Consider the following 12,204-nt stretch of genomic DNA (forward strand, 5'->3'; position numbering starts at 1 on the left):
GTTAATTTGAAAGAGGAATTACTATCTGATAGGTTTTTATGTATGTGTCATGGAATGATTTTTTTTGTATAATGCGGAATATCTGCGAAATGGTCCAACTTTTTTCAAAATTAAAAAAAATCCAAGTAGTTTTTGAGTTTTTTTACAGTGGACCAAAAACATTCTTAAAGTCGGTTTTCGTAATATATTTTTTTTATAGTATAAGGTTACAGACTAGCCGCATTTGCAGATGTTACCTGCTTTTTTAACAGAGGACATAGAAAGAGAATATTTCCCCTACCTATGGGTCCTATCCCCTGCCAAATTCACTTAACTATGAGGAAAATGTTTAATTTCTTACAGTTCATATAGATTTGGAGGACAGATACAAAAGTATTTCGGACAAAAGGTACCCCGGCGGCGGGTGAAGTGGGCAACAAGTGTATGCTGTCCAGTCAATGTAGGTGAGTGTACACTTTATTGCAAAAATGTCCACACAGACATTTTAACAGTGGTAGTGGCCGCTTTAACATCTTAGCACTGCAAAGCCGGCTCGCCCCCAGTAATACCACGACCACACAGAAGACAGGCGTGAAGTGGAAGCAATTCCGTGTTTCGTCTGATGAGTGTAGTGCCAGAGGCCTGATTTTAGTCCCTTTCCCTTTCCACCCTTTTCTTAAGTCCTCTTAAGGATGGGAAGGAAAAGTGGATTTGACGGTGTGAATGTTTACTTTGTTTCAGGATACATAAACATTATAAGATGACATATTTTTTCGTCTGTGATGACCTTTTGATAATTTATTTATTATTAATTAATTTATGAAATGTTTGTTTTTAAAATACTATAAAATTGTTTGATAACCTGCAAAGTTGTTTTTTTTAGAAACACCTTTTGTATCGATCTTTAAACGTTTATAAGGTTCTAGCTTTCGACTGCGTGCAATTAAAAAAATAATAAAAAAACATAGCCTATACTGATAATGTAGCTTTTTAATGGTGAAAGAATTTTTGTAGTTTTTTAGTTATTTCAATACATACAAAAATCCAAACCCTTTTTCCTCTTTATATTATAATACGAGCTTTCGCCCACGACTCCGTCCGCGTGGAAGTAAAAAAATCAAAAGTGAGTAGTCTATGTGTTCTTCCAGACTATCCTCTACATCTATGCCAAACTTCACCGAGATCCGTTCAGTCGTTTGGGCTACAAACTCTAACAAACATCCATCCATCTAAACTTTCGCATTTATATTAGTAAGATAGATTTAATGATGTCTGTTTTAAAATATTTGTACAGTTTTTGTCACTAAAGACTATTGAAAATCAAACTACACTCAGTTTTTTCTAATAATTTATTCTACTAGCAATATTTTAATACAAGTAACAGTGGGACAATTACATAAACATTGACTACTTGTCCATATTTAACTAAAGCGGTTAAAATTACAAACACATGAAGTTACTGTCGAACTAAATGATTTCGTAATTTACAATAACATAAGAGTAAGAAAATAAAATGCTTTGTATGAAAGTAATTTAATTTTACGACTAAAATACTACAACTAGAGAAACAATACACATAACAAAAACATTTCAAGCAAAATTCAAATCCAGAAAACATAACAAAATAAAATTAACAAAAGTCTTATTTGTCAACCCTAGGGCGAAGCTTGTTTATGTCTATTTTGTGACAACCCTGTTGGATTAACATTTTTAACAGCTAGAAAATAAAACTAAAGGCCTGTCCCACCAAATTGATAATATATGTGATGGAAATATCGGATTTTGTTCCCTTATCTAACGGTGACGTCATTTTATGCTGAGCCTCTATCAGCCAGTGGTGGGACAGGCCCTTAATTTGTCAATCCCTAGAGTACAGTTATCAAGAATCCATTTTGTGACAATTCTGTACTATAAAGTGTGTATTTTCCAACTACCCTCTTAAGCCAGGTATCAAATGCCTTGATTTGCTATCTCTGTTTTATTCAAAGAGAAAGACAGAGATAGCTATCTCGCGGAAGATCAGCGTTGGTACTTCAATAGGAGCATCCAGCATTTATAGCTGAGCGAGGACCCAATCCGGTCAGCATTGCAACGCTAATTTTAAATATTTCTTTTTTTTTTCATTTCATTAGTTATGTTTCTCATTATCTTGTGTTTTAATATTTTTTTTCATAATTGTAGTGTTGACAAGGATTAAACATTATTTTATTTATTTATTTATAGATAACCTTACCGATTTGTCCATGGTTATGCATTTATCTACCTCTCACTTGCATGCAAACTATTTACTCGAAGGGCGCTGTTATAATTGTACATAGATTTTTTGATACGTTAAAAGACCATTATTTTTAAAAATGTGATTTTTTAAGGTTTTAAAATGATCTCAAACCATGGACAAATCCTTTTATCATAGACAAATAAGGCTATTCTTTCAGCTTTCTTCACACTGTCACATAAAACCTGTTTCATTGCGTCACTAATATTTTGCAACTACCCACATTAGGGTAGTCATACACTAGGGTTGTCAAAACACTGTTTTAACTACCTTTTCAGGTAGCGAAATATTAGAATAAGACAGTAGGCTCGTCCAGCGGGTGGTCGCAGTTGTCGCTGCCGCGGCAAGCCAGCAGGCGCGCCAGTGTCAGCTTGTACCAGTGGCGCAGCGCGGGCAGCGCGCGCGGCGCTATGTTGTACAGCTCGTATGGGTCCGCTGACAGATCGTACATCTCCGTGAAACTCTGGAAGATACAAAGTTATAGACATCGCCAGGGGGCGCAGCTACCCCCTCCCCACCTATATTCATATATGGACGTGCCCAAGGGGAAGTAACTAAGTAACAACCCACTCCCTCCATCTAGAGACGAAAAGAAAGCAATTTACAATACTAAGGTTCTCCAATATCTAGAAATCAGTGTAGATAACTGAAATTATATTTATGTTACTTTCAAAACACAAAAAATAGTATCTATACTATCATAATAAAGCGTAAACACGCACTCCTTTGTTGCCTAAGATGTCAGCAATTACAGCATATTTTCGAATAACTCTTTTTTTTAATAAAAAGCCCTACACTTACGGCACGCTTTAGGCTATATATATTCACGTCACTAAACTTTGGGTGTAAATATTTTGGATAAAAACCCTAATGTGGGAAAGAGACCATAAGTTGCTGCCAACTTCAAGGAAGCAACGTTGCCAAGGTTTGTCATGTCATGTCATTTTGACATTTGCAATTGATAATTCGACAAATGTGAACAACAAAATGATTTTTTTTAATTTCATGCGGATGAAGTCGCATGGGAACAGCTAGTTTATCACATTAAAACAAAGTGAAAATTGCGACATTTTTTAATAGAAATTGTAGGGTAGTTATAAAAAACTTACCTGGTTATCGGCAAAGAGGCAGTATTTCATGTTGATTCTCTTAGCGATGTGCCTCAAACAGCCGAATGTATTGTTCTTCGCGTCCTGACATTTGCAATCGTATTCTGGATAACATTGCTGGAAAAAATAATTATAGTTTGTCTAAATAATTTAGATTAGTTTGATAAATGACGCATATGAAGTATCGAATTCAATTTGTATGAAAGCAAATGCCGTACTTAATAGACAGGTATCGTAGTGACGAAACAAACACACAGCGACCAATTTTGAACTATCGATATTCGGTTTAAATAATTATCGAAATCAACTAAAATTATTATTTTCTTATTAACTAATTTATAGGACAAGTCTAGTATTGATTATAATGTAGAGAATTTAGCGATGACAGAAATAATAGAGAAATTCAATTCGATTACGTACGGCTGTAGTAGTAATAAACATTTATTTACTCTCATTTGCAATGGTCATTATTAATTTGAGAAAACAGTGTTTTTTTTTTCAATTCATAAGTTAACTATGAATCTATCGATTCCAACTTCTATAAGAATAAAAATCGAAAATCGATAAGATTCATGACTGATTTCACACAACCCATCCCTACTAAATTTGAAGTGAATTGTCAAACTAATCTAATTTATTTAGATACACTATAAAGTTTTTGTAATTCCATGTTATATTTTTTTTATAACATAAGGTGGCAAACGAGCAAGCGGCCACCTGAATCCGCCAAAATGGCGATGTGACTGCTGCCCATAGACATCCGCAATTGCAGATGCGTTGCTTACCCTTAAACGGAGGAGGAGACGCACATAAAGAGGATATTTCCCTATGCATCTCCTCCACTGTCAAATCCACTTCCTCTTCTCAACCTCTCCTTATAAGAAAGGGTGGTAAAGAGAAAGGGACTTAAATTAGGCCTCCGGCACCACACTCATCAGACGAAACACGGAATTACTTCCACTTCACGGCTGTCTTCTGTGTGGTCGTGGTATTACTGGGGGCGAGCCGGCCCTGTAGTGCTAAGATATTAAAGCCGGCCACTATCACTGTTAAAACCATGTTCGAAAGGGACAAAAACTAAAAGCTGACAACATAAAAGAAGCAAGGTTGCATAGTAACGATAATTTTGACATTTGGAATTGACAGTTTCGCGAATGTAAGCAACTAGCTGTTCCCGTGCGACTTCATCCGCATGTAATTATAAAAAAAAATATTTTATTGGTTACATTTGTCAAATTATCAATTACAAATGTCAAAATGTCATGACATGATGACAAGCTTGCTTCCTTGATGTTGGCAGCAAATTATGGTCTCTTTCCCACATTAGGATTTTTATCCAAAATATTTACCCTCCAAGTTTAATGGCGTTAAAATATATAGCCTAAAGCGTGCAGTAAGTGTAGGGCTCTTTATTTAAAATAGAATTATTCAAAAACATGCTGTAATTTCTGACATCTTAGGCAACAAAGAAGTGTGTGTTTACGCTTTATTATAATAGTATAGATTACCTATAGTTTTGTAATTCTATATCTTATTAATGTTATAAATGCAAAAGCTTAGATAAATGTATGTTAGAGATTGTATCTTATACTTCTGAATGGGTCTCTGAAATTAGGCATATAGAGGATAGTCTGTTAGACATAGGCTACTATTCTTCTTTATTCTATGCTAGTTATATTGTTAGGAATAAAATTAGTACTGTGCTATAGAATTGGCGCAACTCTAGATTATCGGCATAAACGGCACGTCCCTAGCTGACAGCTGTCAATGTCACTACAAGTATGGATAGATTGGCGCGTAACTTGAGTCTTGACGAGAAGCATTGCTCTGAGTTAAAAGCGATAGTATCAATTAAATAAGTTGTCTAATAATATATACTTACCGCCAAATTATCTTTATCATAACTCCAAGGACATTCAGGGTCAACTGTACCATCCTTTGCTTCTCCATAATATTCTACCAACATTGTCCTTTCAGTTTTAGTTTTATTCCCAATCAACTCTATAGGTCTTCCGTCTATCAATTTAGATGGTTTCAAACCAGCTAAGGATATTATAGTCGGTGCTAAATCTATATTGATTACTGGTAATTCGCTTGTTGTGTTCTCTTCGATTCCTGGACCTTTGATAATCAAAGGTACTTTTATATCTGACTCATAAGGTTGTCTTTTGTCATACATTTGGGAGTATTGTCCTGTGAAAATATCATACTAATATTATAAATGCGAAAGTTTAGATGGATGGATGTTTGTTAGAGTTTGTAGTCTTAACGACTGAATGCAAGTCAATGAAATTTGGCATGAATGTAGAGGATAGTCTGGAAGAACACATAGGCTATTTGGTTTTGTTTTTTGTAATACCACGCGGACGGAGTCGCGCGCGAAAGCTAGTATTAAATAATACTTCCTGTAATGTGTAAGTAGTTTGAAAGTAGCGCCAGTGGTGGAGAAATTGAGAAGCAAAAGGTTAGAGTAGTATGGACATGTTATGCGACGAGACGATGGGGACATAAACCTGAAAGTGTTAAGATTGAATGTGAATGGTTACAAAGGAAGAGGAAGAAGAAAGTATGGATGGATTGTGTGAAAGAGGTTATGCTTTAGAAAAGAGTGGATTCAGATATGATGGAAGATAGAGATGTATGGAAGAGCAGCACATACTGTGCCGACTCTCTATAAGGGATAAGGGCAAGGTGATGATGATGTCGTGTGAAAATAATGCTTGTAAAGGAAAAAACATTTTGATATTTCGGAATGATTTTTTTCTTTTTAATGGAATTATTAGATTTTTTTGTTAATCTGACTTTATATTATAAATGCGAAGGTTTAGATGGATGGATGTTTGTTACAGTTTGTAGCCTAAATGAAATTTGACATAGATGTAGAGTCGGGAAGAATACATAGGCTACTTGCATTTGTTTCTTTTTTCGCGCGAACGGAGTCGCGGGCGAATTACTTTAATATTTATTTCAACCATTCGACATTGAAAAAGCTTATGCTAAGATATGGTTCGGTAGTCCGTACCCCAAACTTTTAGGCTATTGGCTCTTAGAAGGACAGTTAAATATGTTTAAAAATATCTATATCTGTACTAATATTATAAAGAGGAGAAATTTGTATATTTATATTAAAAAACTCAAAAACTACTAAACCGATTTCCATTCTTTTACCATCAAGCTCAATTCACAGAGTAACATAAGGTATACTTTTTTTTTAAATGTCATCAGACAAAGTCGCGAGCAACAACTAGTTTGTTAACTTACCCATATGATATCCATTATCCGAGGTATATATGATATAGGTGTGTTCAAGCAGGGAGTTGGTGTCAAGAGCCTCTATGACGTCAGAGACCAGCTCATCCACACTGAGCAGGGCCTCCCAGCGCGAGCGGAACACGCGGTCCAGCTCTGACAGCATCTTGTCTCCCAAAGGTACTGGTGGCATTGACAGCAACCAGTGTTTATCCTGGAAGAACAGATAAATATGGTAATTGTACAATCAGGGAAATTGGCGGCGTTTCATTTTAAACCCTTAAATACCTGAAGTTTCAAATTTGATACGGGGGTTAATCGCATTGGGCACCTACAATGGTTTTTATTTTAATACTAGCTTTCATACGCGACTCCATCCGAGTAGAATGAAAAAATCAAATGTAAATAACCTTTTACCAGATATTGCTCTACACCTATGCCTTCCACCTAGATCCGCTCAGCAGTCTAGGCTACAAACTCTAACATCCATTCATCTTATCTTTCGCATTTATAATCTTACTAAGGTTATAAATTTGAAAGTTTAGATAGATGGATGGATGTTTGTAAGAGTTTGTAGCGTAAACAGATGATCGGATCAATGGAAGGTACAGATGTAAAGGTTAGTCTGGAAGAACACATAGGCTATTATTTTCTTTTTAATTCCACGCAAACGGAGTCACGGGCAAAAGGTATTTTATATCTATACTAACAATATAAAGAGGAAAGATTTGCATTGTATGTATTAAAATAACTCAAAAAGTACTGATTTCAAAAATTCTTTCACCATTAAATGCTATTTTTTTTAATTCGCGAACGAGGTCGCGTATGAAAGCTAGTATTAAAGATTCCTTACCTTGGCGGCAATATTAAAGTTAGGTGTGCGGTGCGCGGTGACGTTGGCGAAGACGCCCTTGTGCCGGGGCGCGGGGGTGAAGGGCTGGTGCGGCGCGGGGGGCGCCACCACCATCAGGAACGGCTCCGAACCAGTCTGGTTCTCGATGTAACTGATACTCAGATCTCTCTGATACAGACCAAAATATATTCCAAAACGCTGACGTTACAAACAACGAAAGGATTGACATCTGACAACTCTAGGTCATAGTTAGAAAGGGAAATATCGGACACTTGTAGCCCTATCACTCCTTTCATTTTGCGTGCAACAAGACTCTTATGCTCTTAGTATAAGGTTTGATTTTCTTTATTTTAACTGCAAGATGTACAGATAGAACACACTTCTGTTATCATCATCACCAACTCACTATACGTCCCCACCGAGGGGCTCGGAGCCTACCCTAGTTAGGGTGACTAGGCCATAGTCAACCACGCTGGCCCACTGCGGGTTGGTTGACTTCACACATATCTTTGAATTTCTTCGCCGATATGTGCAGGCATCATGATGTTTTTCTTAACCGTAAGAACGCCGGATAAATTATGTACATATGAATATTTCGAAAAATCGAACACTGGTACAGCGGGATTCGAACCCAAGACCTATAGATTACAAGTCAAGTGCTTAAACCACTGAGCCACCGATGCTCAACTCTTGTTGAACGTAGTACTTATTACTTCCATGCTAAGGGCAGTGTTCGTTTTGCTGTTTTGACAAATTCAAGTGGTTGCTTGCTCATTTGCCACCTTACTTAATAAAAAAAGTCGCAAAACTTACGTCTTGTTCTCTAGATTACAATGAAGATTACTAAAAACCTAGATTATCTAACATTCCATAGCATTAATACTTACGATAATATCAGTGAGGTAGAGGTCTGTGGAGTGGGTAGGCACACCATTGTTAGATATTGTATAATTATAGTAGACAGAGTTGCCGACCAATCCATGCCACTCCGACCATCCGGCTGGGATCTGTTCAGGGCCACCTGCTGCCTTCACACCGTACTGCGACCAAATGGTAAATCCCAATAAATTTGGAATCCTTCTAACCATTTACCACATACCCGTGTCAATGTAGATTCATTACTTAAACGTTACTGTACTTTCAATTGTCAATTATTATGGTAAAAATGTAGAAAGCCTTACGTATAAATATCACTGCTACCTCGGCATACACCGACATCAAAGTAATAATAATTGTTCAATACAGACATATCAGCTACAATAAGGGAGGTTTACTATTTTCATGCAATTATTTCGTTACTTTTTAGTGTATTGTTTTTTGAGAATATTTCGTTTTTAGTGTATTTTGTTTGGAAGTCGGTTTTGTTTTTTTATATTTTACTTACAAACTAGCTGTTCCCGTGCGGCTTCATCTGCATGATATAATAACTTTACTTTATTGTTTACATCGCGTAAAACTTTAATTTCCAAATGTCAAAATTTATATGCTCAAAAGACAATGAAGCCTTCCTATTGGTTGAGAATTTAAGTAACCATGGCAACTTTGATGCTATCGGCTTGGAGTTTTCGTCCCTTTCCCGGACGAGGATTTTTTCCAATTTACTCACCCCTAAGTTTATTAGTGTGAAAATATATTGCCTATAGTGTGTCATTGGCATAGGACTTTTTATTAAAAAAAATAGTTAAAAACATATTTGATTGCCGACATCATACGTAACTAAGTAGTGTGTGTTTACGTTTAATATTAGTATACATATAGATAGGTGTAAGAGAACAATCTTACCTCATTCAAGTATTTTCCGGCATAAAAAGTCTTGTAGCCTGCATCGTGTAGCGTGGTAGCGAATGTTCTAGATTCTATATTCTTCCACATACGTCCATAGCAGCCGCCACTGAGGCTGTTATTGACTGTCAGATGGTTATGTACATACAGCCCTGTTAGGAAGCTCGCTCGGCTTGGGCAGCAGATCGGTGATGTAACGTACTGAGATTGTATTGAAAATGTAAAAAACACTTAAGTTATTGTGAAATGTTTATAATGCTTGTTAGTAATGTAGAACCTCGATAAGTTAAAGTCCAAGGGAAACACAAATTATTTTAAGTTGTAGAGGTTTTAAGTTATCAAGGGTCTATGTTGTAGATGTTTTGGGCTCTGATGGGAAGGGAACGTATTATTTTTTTAAGTTATCGAGGTTCTACTGTATAGCTAGATTTAATTACTTTTAAATAATATCGTTTTTTTATATTTGTACTGGTTACATAAATTTGGTACATTGATGGCCTCGACATTTAGATTTATTTCGTTTAGTGTTTATGGAGTATTAATTTATTCAATTAAAATTTTAATACTATCTTGGTATAAACGATTTAATAATAATTTAAAATACAATGTGAAATAACTCATAAGTAAAATGAATTTATTATCTGTAGTAAATATCCAAATATTTAAATTTGAGGTCAATACATAATAATCATACTTTTCATACTATTATAAATTCGAAACTTTAGATGGATGAATTGATGTTTGTTAGAGTTTGTAGCCTAAACGGATTTTGATTTAATTTGGTATATATAGAGGATCGTCTGGAAGAACACATAGAGTACTTACGATTTACTTTAATTCCACGTGCACGGAGTCGCGGGCGAAAGCTAGTACCTTTGTAAATTTTTTTGTATCTTTAGATAAAAAACTACCTAACGGTATTATCATATATTTGATTCATATCTTCTGAAGTTAACAAAACTAAAAAAACTCACGGCATTTTTAAACGTGACGCCTTTATCGCCGATGAACCGTTGTACATTCTTCATTGGATTCTGTAAAGAGATGAATAAAACAATATTTTCCTTCAGAACAATTTTATTTCCTTAATAAGATATACTAACCATTCCACCAAGCGTTGAATCCTGATCATCCGTTAAGATTATGAGAAAATTAGGTCGAGTAGCATCTTCGCAAACTACACTTGAAATAACTAACATAAACAAGTATTTAATCATCTTTTATATTTTCTTAATTAATTAAAATTAAAAATAAGGTTATTGCGGCACCGCAGGCATCACTTCTAAGCCTGTACATTCACTTGCAATCACAACACCCACTGTGAAGAAACCAATGCTCTTCACAACTGACCTGAAAGATAACAAATATATAAATAAAATTAAAAAAAAACTTATCACTTTTAAGTGTTGACATTATATTCAAATATGATAAAACTCAACCACTAACACCAGTAAAGTTCACCAACTATAGGCATAATATTCAAATACAAAGATTTTTAAATCAATATTCCTATGAAATTGAAACAGGAAACTAATTTAATCAAACTAATATTATAAATGCAAAAGTTTAGATGGATTCTATTCTATTTCTTGTTTATGGCTCTCTCACAGCGGATTGGGCCAGTGTCAAGTGTTTGTGGTTTTATTCTAATTTGGGAGAAACTGACAACAAATCTCTGCTTATGGAGATGTTCGTGGGGGTAAAAGCGGTCTAAAGATTTTAAACTATTGAATTATATAAACCTGTTGAAGATGGATGGATGTTTGTTAGAGTTTGTAGACTAAATGGCAGAATGGATATTGATAAAATTTGGTATAGATGTAGAGGATAATCTGGAAGAACACATAGGCTACTTACTTTTATTATTTAAATCCACACAGACAGATTCTCGCGCGAAAGCTAGTACTATAATAACATGTTAAGAATATTGTATGCATATTTTTCTTCAACAATATGTAGCGTATAAAATGTTTAATTTCACACTATTGTGACATGAACAATGGAACTGAGATAATGTTCGGTCTCAAAGTGAGGTACAGTCACTGAAATTCAACGTGTTCTACTTTCAGAACTACTGCCTTGTTCATTGCAAGATAAAACCTTACAAACTACCAATCATTTATTTATTTATAATTGGTTTATCAATATAATTACATGATTTTTAAATGAATTTCTTTGTAGCATTAATAATACAGATACACATGGCATTATGCAACTACAATTATAGATAAACGCATCTTGCTTTAATTACATACATGCTTAAACAATGACGGAATAGTAAAAAAAGACAAAACAAACACAAAATTAATGCATGTATAATTAAATAGGAGATAACCTTTAGTAAGATTGCAACATTCTTTTGTTGAAATCAGTAAAAAAAAATTTAGACTTACATTTAATCAGGAATATCAATAAAGTGTACATATTTGATTAGTGTAAATATTAACAAATTACAAACTACACAACCAATGAATGAGCAATATTGGCGCATCTGCTGTGTACGGGTAATACGAGGAGAACTATTATGCACACATTGTTGGTTGACATTAAAAGTTACATAAATAATTAATGATCTTATTGTTGAATTCTCTCATGCATGTTTTAGACGTTAATAATCGTTACTGATTAAATTTAACCGTTTATTCTTGCTTTTAACTAATCATGTTTGTTGTTTTTCGAATAATCACATTTGTAATAGGTTATAATAACTCACCATTTGAATGGGTCGTAATAAAAGTCTTTCAAGAAGGCAACGGCACCAGTTTTGCCCATTATTTTTACTGGAACAATTAATTCAATAGAATATGAATTCCTGAATTTATGTAATAAGACAAAATTTTATTTCAAATAACAACAAATGATGGCAAAGTAGACGTGAGCGTTATTTCACGTCACTAGTTACAATCACCTGTGACGAGATATGTAACGGCGTCACTAGTTTCGAGTCAAATTGAAAG

General features: G+C 34.8%; 2 protein-coding genes across 4 annotated transcripts in view; one reads left to right on the forward strand and one right to left on the reverse strand.

Annotated features, from left to right (window-relative positions):
* Window positions 1-403, forward strand: part of LOC106109441 (DNA cross-link repair 1A protein) — a 7,200-nt gene extending 6,797 nt beyond the window's left edge. For all 3 annotated transcript variants that reach the window (XM_013290947.1, XM_013290964.1, XM_013290956.1), the window contains one exon: window positions 343-403. The gene's annotated coding sequence lies outside the window, so the exon portion shown is untranslated. The remainder of the gene's footprint in view (window positions 1-342) is intronic.
* Window positions 404-2,304: 1,901 nt separating this feature from the next.
* Window positions 2,305-12,154, reverse strand: LOC106109335 (N-acetylglucosamine-6-sulfatase-like). Its single transcript, XM_013290797.1, has 10 exons — window positions 11,961-12,154; window positions 10,351-10,597; window positions 10,222-10,281; window positions 9,248-9,448; window positions 8,353-8,505; window positions 7,466-7,633; window positions 6,625-6,826; window positions 5,246-5,556; window positions 3,364-3,480; window positions 2,305-2,717 (listed from the first exon to the last, which is right to left on the reverse strand). Exons 2-10 carry the CDS (start codon window positions 10,462-10,464, stop codon window positions 2,544-2,546), a joined length of 1,500 nt encoding a protein of 499 aa, XP_013146251.1. The 5' UTR covers window positions 10,465-10,597; window positions 11,961-12,154; the 3' UTR covers window positions 2,305-2,543.
* Window positions 12,155-12,204: the final 50 nt, after the last annotated feature.

The sequence above is a fragment of the Papilio polytes genome, unplaced genomic scaffold (genome assembly GCF_000836215.1).
Source record: "Papilio polytes unplaced genomic scaffold, Ppol_1.0 DF824269.1, whole genome shotgun sequence".
Classification (NCBI taxonomy): Eukaryota; Metazoa; Arthropoda; class Insecta; order Lepidoptera; family Papilionidae; genus Papilio; species Papilio polytes.